The 19,274-nt window shown below is 49.8% G+C and overlaps 1 protein-coding gene across 5 annotated transcripts in view; it reads left to right on the top strand.

Moving 5' to 3' along the window:
- EXOC6B (exocyst complex component 6B) overlaps positions 1 to 19,274 on the top strand; it is a 280,446-nt gene that overhangs the window by 107,211 nt on the left and 153,961 nt on the right. For all 5 annotated transcript variants that reach the window (XM_072927819.1, XM_072927818.1, XM_072927820.1 and 2 more), the window contains 2 exons: positions 11,329 to 11,505; positions 18,126 to 18,194. In XM_072927819.1, the coding sequence (XP_072783920.1) occupies positions 11,329 to 11,505; positions 18,126 to 18,194 (246 nt within the window). The remainder of the gene's footprint in view (positions 1 to 11,328; positions 11,506 to 18,125; positions 18,195 to 19,274) is intronic.

Raw genomic sequence — 19,274 nt, forward strand, 5'->3', positions numbered from 1 at the left:
GGGACAGAGGGACACGGGGATCTTCTGGGAATTCCAGCCTCCAGAGAGGTGGGACAGAACCTCAGCAGGGCAGGGCTGGAGCTGCACCTGGATGGGGCAATCCCAGCACAAATCCAGGCTGGGTGGGCAAGGAAAGGATGGAGCAGCCCTGGGAGAGGGATTTGGGGTGTTGTGGATGAGGCTGGAATGGCCCAGCCCAAAACCCCTCTGTGCCCTGGGCTGATCCCAGAGGAAAGGTGGGAATTGTGTCCCTGTGCCCTCAGGTGAGAGCCCACCTGCAGAGCTGCTCCTGTTCCTGGATCCCAAATTCAGGAGGACGTGGAGCTGCTGGAGAGAGCCCAGAGGAGGCCCCGGAGCTGCTCCAGGGCTGGAGCCCCTCTGCTCTGGAGCCAGGCTGGGAGAGCTGGGAATGTTCCCCTGGAGAAGGGAAAATTCCAGGGAATGCTCAGAGTCCCTGAAGGGGCTCCAGGAGAGCTGGAGAGGGACTGGGGACAAGGGACAGAGGGACAGGAGCCAGGGAATGGCTCCCACTGGGAAAGGGGAGCTTGGGCTGGGATCTTGGCAAGGAATTCCTGGCTGGGCTGGAATTCCCAGATTTGCTGTGGCTGCCCCTGGATCCCTGGGAATGCCCAAGGCCAGGCTGGACACTGGGGTTGGATCCACCTGGGGCAGTGGGAGCTGGAACAAAGTGGTTTTTAAGGTTCTCTTCCCACCCAAACCGTTCCATGAGGATTTCACTTTGGTCCCCAGCTCCAAAGCACTCGGCACTTGGGGCAGCAGCCGTGGCCTATCCCTGGGAAAACATTCCTGTGCCATGGAAAACAGAATCTTGGGGATGTCAGGGCAGCCTTGGTCCAGCAGGTTCTTCCCAGACTCAAGGAATATTCCAGGTCCCATCTCTGTCCCTCAGTCATGGAACATGTTCCCAGATCCCAGCATGGAACGTGTCACGCTGGGATCCTGTTATCCCAGATTTCTGTGGGAATGGCTGGGGATATTCTGCCTGCAGGGCTGGGATCTGAGTTAGTCCCAAAGGATCTCTGCAGCTCTTCCCAGATTTCCCTTAAACACTTGCAGGCTGTCCCATGGAAAAGCCAAAATCCTGTTTTGTCCAGGACTGAGCACGCTGGGCTTTTCCTGGGATTTACCGAGTCCTGTTGATCCAGGAGAATCGGGCCCATCCCAGGGAGGTGCTCTGACCGTGGCCAGTCCCTGAGAATCCTTCACAAACCCAGCCCAGGCTGATAAATGGGAACAAAAGTGGAATCTTGAAAGGAACCTTATCTCCAAATGTCAGAGCCAGGGAGGGGGTGTGGAGCAGAACTTCGGGAACTCCCACGGACAGCGGGATACCAGGATTCCATCCCAGGCCAGGCCGGGGTAACTCCCTGGGGAACTTTGTGAGGTCAAGGAAAAATAGAGCATCCATGAGTGATAATTCCTGTCTGCTCCACGGCTGAGGGAGCAGCTCCTGCTGCAGTTCCTGCCATGGAAAACAGGGATAACAGGCTGGCTGTTCCTCAGGAAAGGAGCAGCTCCCCAGCTGCTGGGAAGGGAAGATGGGAGGAAATGTTGGGAGATGTTGGAATCAGGCTGGAGTGAGGGCATGTGTGGTGTCGGAGCTGGGGCAGGGGCAGCTCCACGCTGAGCACACTTGGATGGTTCTCCCAAAATTCCCCCTGGATCAAACCCTGGAAAGCCCAGCCCAACACCTTCCCCCTTGGTGAGATCTAATCCATGGCTGCTTTTCTCCTGAATATCCAGAGGGGTGAGGGTCTCACCTTCCCTGGGCAGGGACAGAGGTGGGGACAACACCTGGAGAGTCCCCAGGGGTTCTGAGGAGCTCCTGGAGCTGGGATTATTCCCATGCTGGGACTGGAATTTCACTGGGTGCATTTGGGCTCTCCTGGTGCTCCAGGCTCGCTCCAAGCCCCAGAGGTGCGCTGGGGGAGCCCAAGGAAGGGCAGGGAAAGGCTGGGAGCACCCAGGGATAGTGGAAGGTGTCCCTGCCCTGGGAAGGGCTGGAATGGGATGAGCTTTTCCAACACAAACCGCTCTGTGATTCCATGAACTGCCCAATTTTATAATTCTGCAATTCTCTGGTAGAATGTCCTGAGGTCAAAGCCTGAATTTTTCCCTTTAATTCCCCACTCTCCTCTCCAGCTTCATTCCCTTTTCCTCTGTTTTTTATTCCTGAGGAAACAAAGCCTTTTGCCTGGATTTCTCCTTTTTAACAGTTTCACTGGGGGGGGAAAAAAACCAAAACAACCCCAAACCCTGTTCCCTGTGCCATGCCTGGCTTGTCAGGGAGTGTGCTGGAACAAAGCCTGGCTTGGAAAACAATCCCAATTCCCTGAGAGAGCTCCCAAAGCCAGGCCCTGCACGCCTGGGTGCTCCTGAGCCATTCCAGACCCTCTCACCTGTGAGAGGTTTTGGTTGGGGTTCCTCTGCTGCTCTCTCTTACTCAGGGCTTTGCTTGGCTCCCATCTGAGGGTGAGGAGAGGTTAAAGGGACATGTGGGAGTTTCCAGAGGAGCTTTGAGTCGTGGTTGTGCCTCTTTGGGCAGGGTTAAACCAGCCCTGGGGTCACAGCAGCTCCCAGGGTTGGGAGGTTTCATCCAGGGGTGCTCCTGGCTAGAACAGGAATTTTGAATGGTTGGAACAGGAATTTTAAATGGTTGGAACAGGAATTTTAAATGGTTGGAACAGGAATTTTGAATGGTTGGAACAGGAATTTTAAATGGTTGGTAGAAGTGAATCAAAGAATCCCAGTTCCACTCACTTCAGATAAATTGTAAACCATTTTTCTGCCCAAGAACTTGGGCTGCTAGAGCAGAGCCCTGAGCTGTGGAGTTGTCAGGCCGAGGACTTTCATGTGTTTGAAATTCCCTGTGGAACACCCATCCTCATCCTCCTCCTCCTCCTCCTCCTCCTCCTGCTGCCGCTGTTTTCGGTGCCCTGAGCTCATTCTCGGCTCCTCCGCCGCGCGTAAATGTGATAAATAAACTTTGTAATCGCACCACTGAGCTCCCTTTGAAGCTGCCCGCAGATCTGGATCCCACAGAAGCGTAAATCAACACTTGGGCCATAAAGGGCTTCTTCAAAAGTGGCTTTTTTTGCGCAGCTGACCCGGAGGCTGTGGTTGCCCAAGGCTTTTTATCAATCCTCGTGTGATAAATTTCTCCTTGGAAGGGAGAGTCTGGATCATTCCCGTCTCGCAGTGCTGGGCTGAGCAGCCTCTCCCCCAAAAAGGCTGAGGTTTAATGGGTTTTGTGTGAAAAGCTGAATTAACCCAATTATGGAATGAACTCTGAGGATCTAAATATGGCTGAGCTCATCCCATGGGTTTAATCCCATCCATGAGCAGGGACATCTCCCACCCACTGTCCAGCCTGGCCTGGGACACTCCAGGGATCCAGGAGCAGCCACAGCAAATCTGGGAATTCCAGCCCAGCCAGGAATTCCTTGCCAAGATCCCAGCCCAAGCTCCCCTTTCCCAGTGGGAGCCATTCCCTGGCTCCTGTCCCTCTGTCCCTTGTCCCCAGTCCCTCTCCAGCTCTCCTGGAGCCCCTCCAGGCCCTGCAAGGGGCTCTGTGAAGTTTCCCTGGATATTTCCCTTCAGGAGAACATTCCCAGTTTTCCCAGAGCAGAGGGGCTCCAGAATTCTGGAATCATTTGGATTGGAAAAGATCTTTAATCCCATCCAATCCCATTAATGTTCAGGGACACCTCCCACTACCCCAGGTGGATCCAACTTGGCCTTGAATTAATTCATTCCAGGGAGCCAGGGGCATCCACAGCAAATCCGGGAATTCCAGCCCAGCCAGGAATTCCTTGCCAAGATCCCAGCCCAAGCTCCCCTTTCCCAGTGGGAGCCATTCCCTGGCTCCTGTCCCTCTGTCCCTTGTCCCCAGCCCCTCTCCAGCTCTCCTGGAGCCCCTCCAGGGACTCTGAGCATTCCCTGGAATTTTCCCTTCTCCAGGGGAACATTCCCAGCTCTCCCAGCCCGGCTCCAGAGCAGACGGGCTCCAGAATTCTGGAATGGTTTGTGTTGGAAAGGACCTCAAATCCCAACACCTTCTCCTGTTCCAGGCTGCTCCAAGCCCCAGTGTCCAGCCTGGCCTCAGACACTTCCAGGGATACAGGGCAGCACAAACTGGAATTATTTGGAATTATTTGGAGTCGACAGCAGTGCCCTTGTCCTCGCCAGGGAATATTGAACTGTAAAATCTGTGGAAGTAGGTCTGGATTAAATCCAGGTTGGGAAAAGGAACAGAGGATGAGGGTAAATCATGGGGTGAGAGCAAAGCAAAGGGGGAATTGCATTTTCCTCCTCACACACTCGATGCCAAAAACTCGTGTTTGAGGAGAATTGATGTTTAGGAAAATCAGAGCCGAGGTGGATTTTAGCTCTGGATGGGCTGAGGTGGAAAAGACTTTTTAGGGAATGAGGAGTGGGGGGGTTGAGGCTGAGTCTGTGCAGGGCACTGGGGAGAACAAACCCGTCCAATGCTGCATTTCCAAACTCCTTTTATTTAATGACCTGGAATGGAGTTCAAAAAAAACCCTCCCATTGTTGGGCCTGGTTTCCTGAGCCCAGGGAGAACTTTGTCAGCCAAACCTCCAACAAATTGTCTGCTCTGATAACGAGTTAGCACCGGGAACAGGAGAGGCCGAGCCCTCCTCGTCCCGACAGCGCCGGCTCCGCGGGCAAACTCAAAGCAGGAGCTGCGGCCGTGTGTTGAGTTTACACCTTGCAATAATAATCCCCGCTTTTATCTGATCCCAGGGGGATTTTATAACTTTGGAATGGCTCTCTGGCAGGGCTCCAGCCCTACTGTCATTTTTTATTAACGTTCTTTTTTTCCTACCCCCGTAGCCAGTCGGCTTTGCTGGGCTTTTTCTCCCCCCTCCCCTTTTATTTCTTCCCTAAGATTGCTTAAGGAATATGTATCCCATTCCTAGGGATATTGGGAAATGATATTTGAAAATTCGGTGTCTCAGCCCATTAGAGGGGTCTGTAGAACCATCACAGCAGGAACTAATCAAAGCTGCCAAGGGCAGCCTTTAAATCATCGCTGCCTTTAACTCACCAGCCCCTTCTCCCCGGGCCTTATCTCGTGTCTCATCAGGAAAAGCCTAATTAGATCTGCTCAAAAGTAAATATTGGTGGTGGAGGTGAGGGGAGGTGAGACTGGAGTGCTTGCGAAGGGCTGCGGAAAACAAGGTGAAGTTACAGAAATAACAATATTGGCGGATCAAAGGAGCTCCTTGCCCCTGGAGGTGGTGAAACAGCTTTTCCTTAGGGTGGCTCTGGGGCAGAGCCTGGAGGAGTCCTTGGCCGGCTCTGGGAATGATCCTGTGGCATTGGGAATGGTCTTGTGGCATTGGGAATGATCCTGTGGCATTGGGAATGATCCTGTGGCACTGGGAATGGTCCTGTGGCATTGGGAATGGTCCTGTGGCATTGGGAATGATCCTGTGGTGCTGGGAATGATCCTGTGGCATTGGGAATGATCCCATTGCATTGGGAATGATCCCATTGCATTGGGAATGGTCCCATGGCATTGGGAAGGACTCCATGGCATTGGGAATGGCTCCATGGTGCTGGGAATGATCCCATGGCATTGGGAATGGTTCCATGGTGCTGGGAGTGACTCCATGGCATTGGGAATGGCTCCATGGCGTTGGGAATGATCCCACAGTGCTGGGAATGATCCTGTGGCATTGGGAATGATTCTGTGGCACTGGGAATGGTCCCTTGGCATTGGGAATGACTCCATGGTGCTGGGAATGATCCTGTGGCACTGGGAATGGTCCCATGGCATTGGGAATGACTCCATGGTGCTGGGAATGATCCCACAGTGCTGGGAATGATCCCATGGTGCTGGGAAGGATGCCATGGTGTGCAGAATGATCCCATGGCAGTGGGAATGATCCTGTGGCACTGGGAACGGTCCCATGGCATTGAGAATGGCTCCATGATGCTGGGAATGATCCTGTGGCATTGGGAATGATCCCATGGTGCTAGGAATGACTCCATGGTGATTGGGAATGACTCCATGGCATTGGGAATGATCCCATGGTGCTGGGAATGATCCTGTGGTGTTGGGAATGATCCCATGGGATTGGGAATGATCCCATGGGATTGGGAATGACTCCGTTATGTGGGGAATGATCCCACAGTGCTGGGAAGGATGCCATGGTGTTGGGAATGATCCTATGGCATTGGGAACGATCCCATGACTTTAGGAATGACTCCATGGAATTTGAAATGATCCCATGGTGCAGGGAGTGGTCTCATGGTGTTGGGAATGACCCTATGGTGCTGGGAATGACTCCATGGCACTGGGAATGAGTCCATGGTGTGGGGAATGGTCTCATGGTGTTGGGAATGATCCTATGGCATTGGGAATGATTCCATGGCATTGGGAGTGACTCCATGGAGTTGGGAATGATCCCATGGTGTTGGGAATGATTCCATGGCAGTGAGAATGATCCCATGGCATTGGGAGTGACTGCATGCCAATGGGAATAACTCCATGGAGTTGGGAATGATCCCAAGGCAGCAGGAATGCCTCCATGGTTCTGGGCTGCAGGTTTGCGGCCGGGGTCACTGCATCTCGAGGAGTGGAGTTGCTTTGAAAAACCTGACTCTGAAAAATTCAACTACAAAAAATTCAGCCCCAGCTTGGTTGGGTGGGTCCGTTTGGTTGTGAGGGGTGAGGAAGGTGGGGTTGTTGTTCGCAAGCTTGTGGGAGTTTTTTGGGATGGACCCTAGAATGTGGAGGGATTTCCTTCTTGTTGAGGGCTTTGAATCCCAGGATGGTTTGGGTTGGAAGGGACCTTAAAAATCATCCCATCCCACCCCTGCCTGAGCAGGGACACCTTCCACTATCCCAGGTTGCTCCAAGCCATGTCCAGCCTGGCTTTGGACACTGCCAGGGATGAGGAGTCCACACCTCTCTGGGAATTTTGGGGTTTGAAGAAAAACCCCCAAAGCCTCGACCTGCAGGGTTGAGCCCTTGATTGAAAGGATGTGCAGGAGACAGGAGTTACATCATCAAATAATCCCAGGATGGTTTGGGTGGGAAGAGCCCTTAAATCTGATCCCATCCCACCCTCTGCCACGGGAAGGGACACCTCCCACTGTCCCAGGTCTCCCAAAAGTCTTCTGGACTGCCTGATGACAACCTCAGTCCACAGACGTGGGCCAGTGACATGGGCCTGGCCCTGGAGGTGGAAAGGTGCCTTTGTGTCCTCCCAGCCAGTCTGGAAAGAGAATTCCCGTCAGGAGCTGGGAATTCTGCCCTGATGGAGTGAGGGGGGTGCTCCTGCTCTCCCAGGCTGCTGTGGGTGAGGGAAGTGGCTGTGCTTGGAGGAAACTTCACCTCCATGATCCCAACACTTTGTGTTTAATTCCTACAAGCAGCATCAGCTGTGACCAGGCCTTGGCTCTCCTGCCTTTTTATGTTCCCATGGAGCAGAGCGAGCCAGCACTGATGGTCCTGGATAACAGAGGCAATTCCACAGGATAACCCCAAAGTGGCCTCACTTTCATGGAAGGGGGATTTTGGATTAGATTTGTCATCTCCTGAGGGCTTTGGGCCTCCCTCAGCCCCGCTTCCGTCGGTTTTCTGAGGGCAAATTATGTGGGACCCGTTCCCTTCGTGGGGTAGAACACCCAAACCCCCCAGTGCTCCTCTGCAGGTCGGATTTGATCCTTCCTGTGCCGCAGCAAATCCATGGAAGGGTTGTTCTGCTGCTGGGAATCAGCTGGGGGTGGGAGCGGGGAGTTCCGTAGGAGAATCCCGAATTTCTCCGGAGCTGCTTCCTCTGGGCCTCCCCCCAGCCCTGCCTTTCCCTCACGGTGAAACCCAAACCTCGCTGACTTCACGAAGCCGAAGAAAATTCGATATTTCTCACTTCTAGGTCACCTCAGTCCAGATCGTTTCCTGCCGGGAGCGGGGGGTTGGGAATGCCCTCGTGGAGATGGAAAAGCCATTCCCGTTCCTCCTGGCGTGTGCAGGGCCTGGCTCCAGGATCTCTCCTTCATTCCGGGCTCGGGCCACTCCTGTTCCTGCTGCAGTGGGAATGTTGTGCCCATCACAGGTCGGGATTTGGCTCCGGTGTTCCCAGAAGGGGACAAGAACAAACCTCCACTGACTGAATGTGAGGCTGTTCAGGCAGAAATCCCTGGCAAATCTTGTCCAATTTAAAACTCCCCCCACAAAAATCCTGAAAGGTGAAGATTCCTCAAGGTCCCAGTTGCTCCTGGTGGGCTAGAAACCTTTTGTGCCTTTGGGAGCATCCTCTGGCTGCTTTTTAGGATCTTCGGGAGTTGAGACATACAAATTTTTCCCTTTTTTCCATCCAGAGAGTGGGCAGGCCCTGGCACAGGTTGCCCAGATTTGCTGTGGCTGCCCCTGGATCCCTGGAAGTGTCCAAAGCCTGGTTGGACACTGGGGCTTGGAGCAGGCTGGGACAGTGGAAGGTGTCTCCAGGGGTGGAATGGGATGGGCTTTATGGTCACTTCTAACCCAAACTGTTCCTGGATTCTGTGATTTTTCTCAGCTGGTGCTTGGACTTCAATCCAGGTCAAAACTCTTCTTTTGACAAGTCGGTTTTATTTGCATTAAAAGTGCACAATCAAAGCTTGGGGGGGGTGGGGTAAATTCCATGTGGGGCTCCTTGTCCTGGAGCGATGCCGGAGGGACAGATTTCCTTGATTTCTAAATAACTGGAATTTATGAGGTCTTACCAACTTTTGGTTTGGATCTTATCAATATTGACACCTGGCCACGTCCTGCTGTGCTCCCACACAGGGAAGATCAATCCCTGTTGGAAAACAGAGGTGGGATCAAGGCTGGCGATCTCGGAGGGCACTTCTGTGGATCCTTGGTGACACCAGTTCCATGTCCAGGCTGAAATCCCACATGTTTCATGCCGAGGGCTGGGGCAGAGGAGTCCAGGGCTGGCAGCAGCATCCTCCAGCTCGTTATCCCAAATTTCCCTCTCCCATGACCGCCTGTGCGCTCCGGGCCCGCTCCGCCCTGCTTAACGATCCGTGTCCAGCTCACGGCTTCATCCAAAACTTCGCCTTTTCCCACTCTTTGATTCTCCCCTCTGCGGCAGGAGAAGGATTACACAAAGTGGAGGGTTTAATGAGTGCACTGGGCTTGCTTTTGGGGGAATTTCCAGTGGATTCAGGGTTATAACTTCACTCGGGCCCGGTTGGGAAACTCATGGCAGCGCCGGGCGGGCCCGAGCCCCGACCCTTTGTTGTGTTCTCTTCTGAAGGACCAAGCGCTCCCGCCCCTTTTTGAAGTCCTAATTCCCTTTATGGGATGTTGCAAGGCCTTTCTATAGAGTGCTGCCTCTGAAGTCCGAAAATCCCGGTGCCAAAAACGCCCCTTTCCCCAACGGCCTCGCGTCCTGACGTCGGGAGCAGAACTTTGTCCTGGGCAGTGTCCACCCAGACCTTTCCCTCTGGGGCTTTGTTGCAAAAATTCCCATTGTTGGGATTCATCCCCGAAGAGATTTTTGTAAAGGGATGGGGTTGGGAGTCCCCTGGCTGAGCTGGGAGGAGCACTCGGAGTAAATAAACTCCAGGGCTACTCCTGCTTTCCAACCACTAGAGGTCAAGGTTGTGCTGTGGGATAACACATCCCACAAGGATCCTCATCCCGATCCAAGGATTTTCTCCTGTTCCCGCTGCAGCCGCCTCCAGGGGCAGCTTTGTACACGGAATTTTATAGATTACCCAGCTCGTTAATTAATTCAGAGCTGATTATGCGTGCTCTGAGGTGAGGAGCACTTTGAGGTGGATTTTCCAAGGAATGGGATGTCCATGCCTGGATTTTCCAAGGAATGGGGTCTTCATGCCGTGCTTGGATTTCAGTATTCCTCAGATGCAGGAGTTACTCCAGTGCTCGGTCCCTGGTGGGGTTCTGCTTCCCAAGGGGAGATTCCAGAGGGACTTTCAGGCCAGAAAAAAAATCAAAGCTGCTCCTGAATTATTTTTGTGGGGATGTTAAAACTTCCAAGTTTTGAAAAGGGAATAATCTGGGAGGTTTGCACACAGATTAAGCACACTTTGTGCTCTCTGCAGTTCAGGTAGCAAAAGTAATTAAAGTAATTAATAATTGGTGTATTTTAATAGTAATTAACAATGTTTTAATTCTCCCTTGGTGTTGCTGACAGCTGGATCTCCAATAGGTTTAATGGTTTTCCTGCTTCCTTCTAAATCCAGGCTGACATGTTCCCATAGGGAATGCCTTTTGCCACCTCAGAGAATCCTGGAATTCCAGAGTGTCCAGGAGCTCTACCTGGCCTTGTGGAAAGTGTCCTTGCCCACAGAATGAGAGGATCCTGAAGATCCTGTCTGTGGTTCCATGATTCCCACACAGCTTTCTCCTGATACGTAAAAAATCCACAGCATAATACAGGGAGGAATCCTCTAAATCAGTGTCTAAATCTGTATAAATTCCAGGTTTTCCGAGTGTCTATTTCCCAGTTACACCAGCACGCAAACCCACGTGTCCAGCAACGCCACATCCATGGGATTGGCCTTTTTTTCCCTGGTTTTGGCTGGGATTTGGCCCTGGAGATCTCTTGTGTGTTCGTGCTGTTCCCATTCCTCGCCCTTCGGTTTGAACTCGCTCAACTCCTGAACAAGTGGGGCTGAACCACTTTTCCTGTCGATTATTGTGCTCCATATCGAAGGAAAAACAATGGAATCTTTGCAGGAGGGCACAGCGTGACCTCAGCTGCCAGACAACCCCAAAATCCCTGGAATAACTCGGCGTGTTCCCACCCCTCCATCCCGCTGCTTCCAGCACGTTTCCCTTGAGCACCTTTTACAGCTTGTTCCGCACATCAACAATGTGCAATTAAACCCTCCTGGGCTCCCACAAAAATGCTTTCAGGGACCTCTGGGGTCCAGATGTGGAATGTTTTGTGCCTTTCCAGGGCTGGAAAGGAGGAACAAACCCGGCGGTTCAGGAGGTCCCCGCGCGCGGCCGGTGACAGTCACCACATGGCCGGCGGGCGAGCGGCGCTGCAGCTGGGCCGTAAACGGATCAATGTGGCAGCACGGGGCCACGGCGTGGGGATTTGGAAAGAGGCAGGAGCGTGTTTGGATTGTTGCATAATCCCTGGCCTGCTTTGCAAGTGGATCTGGGAATATCTGGGTTGGGGAAAAGGCGACGTGTCGGAATTCCGCCGAGCGCGTGGTGCCTTCGGCCTCCTGTGTCCCCTTGCGGGGCTGGCTGCGCCTCGTGCCTGAAAACCAAATTAAATCCCAGGTGGGATCTGTGTTCTCTCCTAGGCACAGCAGCAGAGGAACCTGGACAACATCATGTCCCAGCAGCCCAGGATTAGTGGGGGGAAGAAATCCAAGAAGGAATTCAGCGCCAGCTCCGAGCTGGAGGTGAAGAACACCAGCCCCATGTCGGAGCAGGATTCGGGGATCCTGGATGTGGAGGATGAGGATGAGGAGGAAGAGGTAAACACCAGAGCAGGGACGCTGGGCAGTGTGGGGTGGCTGTGGTGTCTCAAGGGGTTTGCTCCTTGCTCATGGGAGAGTCCTGAAGGTGCAGAGGGGGCTGGAGAACGTGGGATGTGTCTCCAAATTTGGTTATTTTGTGTTTTTATCTCTGTTCCCATTACTGGGCTCAGCACAGAGGCCAAGGCTTGGGAACTGCCCACCCCCAGTCTGGTGCTGCTGGAGAACATCCATCCCTCATGGACACATTGCTCCATAATCCGATTTTTTGCCTCAGGCAGGTGAATCCCGTCTCTGGGTGTGGTGGCACTTTGGTGACCTCACAGGAGGAGACCCTGCAGCTGGGGAGGGGCAGGAGGGGCCGTCCCACCCCAGCCCTGGCCCCAGGAGGGGCAGTGGCCGCTGTCCCTGGTGATGAAGCAGAGTGAGGGAGGGGCAGCAGCTACGGGACCCCCGGGGGCACCTGGCCAGGTGTCCTGGAGGGGAGGCCATGGAGGAGATCCCATGGGAGAGATTGCATGGAGGAGATCCCATGGGAGAGATCCCATGGAGGACATCCTGTGGAGGAGATGCCATGGGGGAAATCCCGTGGAGGAGATCCCATGGGGGAGATCCCTTGGAGGAGATCCCATTGGGAAATCTCATGGAGGAGTGCCCATGGAGGAGATCCCATGGAGGGGATCCAATGGGGGAGATCCCATGGAGGAGATCCTGTGGAGGAGATGCCATGGGGGAAATCCCATGGAGGAGATCCCATGGGGGAGATCCCATGGAGGAGATCCCATGGGAGAGATCCCATGGAGGAGATCCCATTGGGAAATCTCATGGAGGAATGCCCATGGAGGAGATCCCATGGAGGAGATCCCATTGGGAAATGTCATGGAGTAGTGCCCATGGAGGGGATCCCATGGGGGAGATCCCATGGGAGAGATCCCATGGAGGAGATCCCATGGAGGGGATCCTGTGGAGGAGATCCCAGGAGGAGCCCCCATGGAGGAGGGAAGAGTGAGCAGTTTGTTCCTGATCACCTTTGAGTTCCCTGTGTTCCTTCCTTGTAGAATCAGGGAATCTCCTGAATGGAAAGGGATCCACAGGGATCATCCATCCAACCCCTGTCCCTGCCCAGACCCCCAAAATCCCACCCTGGCCATCCCTGGAGCGCTGTCCAAAGGCTCCTGGAGCTCTGCAGCCTCGGGGCCGTGCCCATTCCCTGGGCAGTGCCAGCATCTCTGGGGGAAGAACCTTTCCCTAAATCCAGCCTGAGCTGCTCTGGAACAGCTCCAGCATCCCCTGGTCCTGTCCCTGGGTCACCAGAGGGAATCCTGGAGATTTGTCCTTTTTGGAAAGAAAATAATTTATTTATTGGCCAAAAAAATCTCTCAGGTGGAAATGGAGCCATTCCAAGTTTGGGCTCTGCATGGGAAGAGAGACCTGGAGGGGCTGGAGCACGACTAGGGCAGGGAATGGAGCTGGGAAGGGGCTGGAGAGTTCCTGAGGGAGCTGGGAAGGGGCTGGAGAGTTCCTGAGGGAGCTGGGAAGGGGCTGGAGAGTTCCTGAGGGAGCTGGGAAGGGGCTGGAGAGTTCCTGAGGGAGATGGGAAGGGGCTGGAGAGTTCCTGAGGGAGCTGGGAAGGGGCTGGAGAGTTCCTGAGGGAGCTGCCCTGCCCTGGAGCCTCCGTGGGTTCTGTGTCCCGTGTCCCGTGTCCCTCTGCCCCAGCCCATCCATGGATTCCCATCAGTGGCACTCTGGAATGGCTCCCGAATCCTCGGATTTGGCTCCGCTGGAATTCCTGGTGTTCCTGCCTGCTTTTCACCCTCACTGAGGGACAGAACCTGTGCTGGTGTCCTGCTTTGCCACCAAAACCCGCCCAGGACCCGAGATCCAAACCCTCACATCCCAAATTAATCCTCACATCCCAAATTAACCCTCACATCCCAAATTAACCCAAGTATCCCAAATTAACCCAAGTATCCCAAATTTACCTTTGTATCCCAAATTAACCCAAGTATCCCAAATTAACCCTCATATCCCAAATTAAGCCTCGCATCCCAAATTAACCCTTGCATCCAAAATTAACCCTCATATCCCAAATTAACCCTCACATCCCAAATTAACCTCAGTATCCCAAATTAACCCTCGCATCCCAAATTTACCTTCCTATCCCAAATTAACCCTCACATCCCAAATTAACCCTCATATCCCAAATTAACCCTCGTATCCCAAATTAGCCCTCAAATCCCAAATTAACCTTAGTATCCCAAATTAACTCTCACATCCCAAATTTAACTCTTGCATCCCAAATTAACCATCAAATCCCAATTAACCTTAGTATCCCAAATTTAACTCTTGCATCCCAAATTAACCCTTGTATCCCAAATTAACCCTCACATCCCAAATTAACCCTCGTTTTCCAAATTTAACTCTTGCATCCCAAATTAACCCTCCTGTCCCAAATTATCCCAACCCACAGCAAAGCTTCCATGAACTCTGCACCCTCCCTGTGCTGGTGGCAGCCAGGGCTGCAGTTTCCATGGAAAATTCACCTTCCAGGGGTTAAATGTGCTGCAGGGATTGTTGAACCCCGCTTGGCTTTGGGTGTTTCCAGAGCCCTGCCCCGCTCCCAGCCCTGGGAACGTGCCTGCTGCAGGATTTGGGAATGAGATTGGGAGGTTGATGTTGTGTGCAGTGGGAAGTTTTGGGACAAGATGAATAAATGCTTTGTTCTGGAAATCAAGAGGCACAAAACGCTGAGATTGGGCTGAGGGGGTGTCAGGGGAACCATCAGTCCTGGCCTGGGGCAGCCCGAGCTCCCGTGGCATCGGCACATCCCAAAAATCAGGGATTTATGGATTGTGGGGAGCGCTGGAAGGGCAGCTCTGGCTCAGGAAATGCAGGCACCTCTTCGGTGCTAAAGTCAGTGAATTTTTAGGTTTCTCTGAGTACTGAAATATGAGATAAACACCTGAATTCATGAATGTGAGACAGGGCCATTGTGTGATGTGTTAATCCGGGCAGAGGGAGAATTCCAGGGAATCATGGAATGGCTTGGGATGGAAGGGATCTTAAAAATCATCAATTCCACAGCAGGGACAGCTCCCAGTGCCCCAGGGGGATCCAGCCTGGCCTGGGGACATTCCCAGGGATCCAGGGGCAGCCACAGCAAATCTGGGAATTCCAGCCCAGCCAGGAATTCCTTGCCAAGATCCCAGCCCAAGCTCCCCTTTCCCACTGGGAGCCATTCCCTGGCTCCTGTCCCTCTGTCTCTTGTCCCCAGTCCCTCTCCAGCTCTCCTGGAGCCCCTTCAGGGACTCTGAGCATTCCCTGGAATTTTCCCTTCTCCAGGGGAACATTCCCAGCTCTCCCAGCCTCAGGAGCTGGAGGTGCAGAGGTGGGAATCCCATCCTGGATCGTCTCAGGATGGGCTTTAAGGTCTATCCCATCCCAAACCAGTCTGGGATCCTGGGATCCCCCATTTCAGCTCCATCAGGAATCTCGGCAGTGCTGAGATCCGATTTTCCTTGCATGCAGGAGATTCTTTCCCTCCAGCTCCTCATCACAGAGGAGTTTATCCCACAAAATCCTCAGGGTGCAGAGGTGGGAATCCCATCCTGGATTAGGCTTTAAGGTCCCTCCCATCCCAAACCAGTCTGGGATCCTGGGATCCCCCATTTCAGCTCCTCAGGACCCCCTGCATCCCCCAGGACACATTTCCCTCCGGCCCTGCCGTCCTTTCCCAGCTCCATTCCCAGCCCACGGAGGAATTTCTCCCCAATCCCAGTTTTCCCTCCCCATCCCTGCTGAGGAGTCTCCGGGAGCCTGCGGGACATTTGGGGTCGGGAATCCTCCCCTGCCCCGAGCTGCCCTTTCCCATCCCAGCTCCCCACCGGCCTCGTTGATCCCAAAACCCAAAACCAACGACATTCCCGGGATGTCCGTGGGGCCTCATCCCTGCCCCTCATCCCAGCAGGACCCTCCTTTTCCCGGGATTTTGGGTGCTGGAGCTTTCAGCCGGGGCCAGGGAGCGCCCAGGGAACATCTCCAAAGGACACAAAATGCAAATTCCCCCTCTGATCCCAAATTCCCTCCCTCGTTCCCATCCCGGTGCCTCCCCGAGGGGAAAAACCGGGAAAAATCCAACCCAAATGGGGCTTTCAAGCAAATTGAACGTGAAATCCAAAGAATGAGCTGGGTTTTTTGCCTGTTTTTATGCCTTTTTTCCCATTTTTTGTTGCCTGAGGAGTGGCGGGGCCGGTGCCAGGATCCGTTGGGTTTTGTGCTTGGAATGAGTCCGAGCGTTCCCTGGGATTTCAGTGGAGCAAAACCAACTTTCAAGGACGTTTTCCTGCATCCAAGCCCTGAAAAATCAGAATATTTGGGGAGATCCCAGGAATTCAATGGGTTTTTCCATACCTGGAATCTTGGCTTTGCCCTGGGCCCAATGGTGTTGGAGCTCCTCTCACCTAGAAATGATATTTTGGTGTGATAAACTCATTTAAATGTGATTTTTTACAGTTATAGTCACCTAAAAGTGATTTTTTAGAGTGGAATTTAGTTCTATTTTAGATATTTAGAGTTATATTCACCTAAAAGTGATTTTTTTAGAGTGGAATTCAGTTCTATTTGAATTTTTTACCGTTATATTCACCTAAAAGGGATTTTTTAGAGTGGAATTTAGTTCTATTGGAATTTTTTTCAGTTATATTCACCTAAAAGTGATTTTTTAGAGTGGAATTTAGTTCTATTTTAATTATTTAGAGTTATATTCACCCAAAAGTGATTGTTTTAGAGTGGAATTTATTTACACTTGAATTTTTAGAGTTGCACTCCCCTAAGAATGATTTTTTTAGAGTTAAACTTTTATATATGTGATTTTTTTTTATAGTTTCCTTTGCCTAAATGTGACTTTTGAGAGTGGAATTTCTTTATATTTGAATTTTTTAGAGTTTAAAAGTTTGGGGGTTTTTTTGAGTGACACTTATTTAATAATAACATTTTTTTAGAGTTGCACTCCCCTAAAAGTGATTTTTTTTGGAGTTACTCTGATAGAAATGTGATTTTTTTTTATAGTTTCATTCACTTAAATTTGATTTCTTAGAGTGGCATTAATTTATATTAGATTTTTTTAGAGCTGAGCTCACCTAAATGTGACTTTTAGAGTGGAATTTAGTTGTATTTGAATTTTTAGGAGTTAAACTCACCTATATATGCTTTTTTGAGAGTGGAATTGAGTTCTGTTTGAATTTTTAGGACTTATAATCACCTAAATGTAATTTTTTTAGAGTGGAATTTATTTAAATTGGAATATTTTAGATCTACATTCACCTAAAAGTGATTTTTTTTTTTGGAGTTACACTGATTTAGGTGTGATTTTTTAGAGTTTAACTTTCCTAAATGTGATTTTTTTGGCATGGGATTTATTTAAATTTGAATTTTTTATAGCTGCACTCACCTAAAAGTGGCATTTTGTAGTGACACCGATGTATATAATTCTTGATAAAATATTTTGATAAATTATATTTTTAATATACTTTATGATAAAACAAATACAATTTACATGATTTTTTATAATTTCATTTACCCAAATACATTTTTTCAGAGTGACAGTCCTTTATATTTGATTTTTTTAGAAGATTTCACTTCTCTCCATGTGATATTTCAGTGTTTCTCTTACCCATATTTACATTTTTTTTGTTATCCTTATTTATCCTGGAATTTTCAGGAGCTACACAAACCTAAATGTGATTTTTTTGAGTGGCTTTCATTTATATATATTTTTTTTTTTAGGATTTCAGTTGTGTCTCTGTCATATTTTAGAATTCCACTTACCCGTATTTAGATTTTTTGCAGTTCTACTTATTTATAAATGAATTTTTTGAGTTGCACTCACCTGGAAGGGATTTTTAGAGTGATGCTCATTTAAATTTGATATTTTCATATTTTAATTCACCTAAATGTGATTTTTTGGAGCGACAAACTCATTTAAGTGTGATTTTTTAATAGGATTTCACTTGTCTGTTGGTGATATTTTAGAATTCCACTTACCCATATTTAGATTTTTTGCTGTTCTACTTAATTAGAAATAAAATTTTTGAGTTCCACTCACTAGATGGGATTTTTTAGTGACACTTACTTAAATTTGATTTTTTTTCATATTTGTGTTCACCTAAATGTGATTTTTTTGAGCAACAAACTCATTTAAATGTGATTTTTATAGGATTTCACTCATCTGTCTGTGATATTTTAGTTCTCCACTTACCCATATTTAAATTTTTTGCACTTCTACTTATAAACGAATTTTTTAAGTTGCACTCACCTAGAGGGGATTTTTTAGTGACATTATTTAAACTTGTTTTTCTTCATATTTTAGTTCACCTAAATGTGATTTTTTTGGAACAACAAACTTACTTAAATTTGATTTTTTTAATATTTTCGTTCACCTGAATGTGATTTTTTGGAGCGACAAACTAATTTAAATGTGATTTTTTTAGGTTTTCACTCGTCTCTCTGTGATATTTTACTGCCCCACTTACCCATAATTAAATTTTTTGTGGTTTTGCTTCCTCATCCCTGGATTTTGGGTGAGTTTCCCATGTTTCTGATGGATTTTCTCCCTGTTTCAGGTGCCCGGAGCCCAGGATTTGGTGGATTTCTCCCCGGTCTATCGATGCCTCCACATCTACTCGGTCCTGGTGAGTGCATCCGGGATTTTCCTGCCTTGGGGAATTCCATGGATCTGCTCTGGTCCTTTATCCCGGGATGGAAAAAAGCCGGGGATGGACGGATTTGGGGAAAATCTGTGGAATTCCTTCATGCGGGGCACGGAAATGCAAAGGGAATTTTCTCCTGCTGTCCCAAATCCGGAATTTTTTATGTGTTTCTATTTCTCACTTGTTGGATTTGAACTCCAAGAATTCCTCTTTGGATGTGGGAATTTCGTTATTCCGTGGGAATGGAGGAGTTTTGGGCAGGAGTTGGTTGGATTCTCAGATTCCATTTTTCCAAGAATTCTGTGGATTTGTTAACTTCATTATTCCATGGAAATGGGAAAGTTTTGGGCAGTAATTAGTTGGATTCTGACCTTGTTTTCTCCAAGAATTCCTCTTTGGATGCAGTAATTCCATTTTTCCATGGAAATGGAGGAGTTTTGGGCAGGAATTGGTTGGATTCTAACATAGTTTGCTCCAAGGAAAATGAATTATTCTACAGAAATGGGAGAGTTTGGGCAGGAATTGGCCGGGTTCTGATGCTGTTTTCTCCAATAATTCCTCTTTGGATGCAGTAATTTCATTTTTTTAAAGTGAAAATGGGAGAGTTTTGGGAGGAATTGATTGGAGTCTGATGCCATTTACTCCAGGAATCCTTTGGATTCATTAATTTCATTATTCTATTGAAAAGGGGGAAATTTGGGCAGGAATTGGTTGGATTCTGATACAATTTTTCTCCAAGAATTCTTTGTATTTGTTAACTTAATTATTCTATGGAAATGGGAAAGTTTGGGCAGGAATTGGTTGGATTCTGATGCTGTTTGCTCCAAGAATTCTTTGGATTCATTAACTGTATTTTTCCATGGAAATGGGAGAATTTTGAGGTGGAATTGGTTGGATTCTGACCTTGTTTTCTCCAAGAATTCCTCTTTGGATCCAGTAATTCCATTATTCCTTGGAAATGGAGGCGTTTTGGGGAGGAATTGGTTGGATTCTGATGCTGTTTTTCCAAGGAAAATGAATTATTCTGTGGGAATAGGAGAGTTTTGGGCAGGAATTGGTTGG

This window comes from Taeniopygia guttata, chromosome 4 (assembly GCF_048771995.1).
Source record: "Taeniopygia guttata chromosome 4, bTaeGut7.mat, whole genome shotgun sequence".
NCBI lineage: Eukaryota > Metazoa > Chordata > Aves > Passeriformes > Estrildidae > Taeniopygia > Taeniopygia guttata.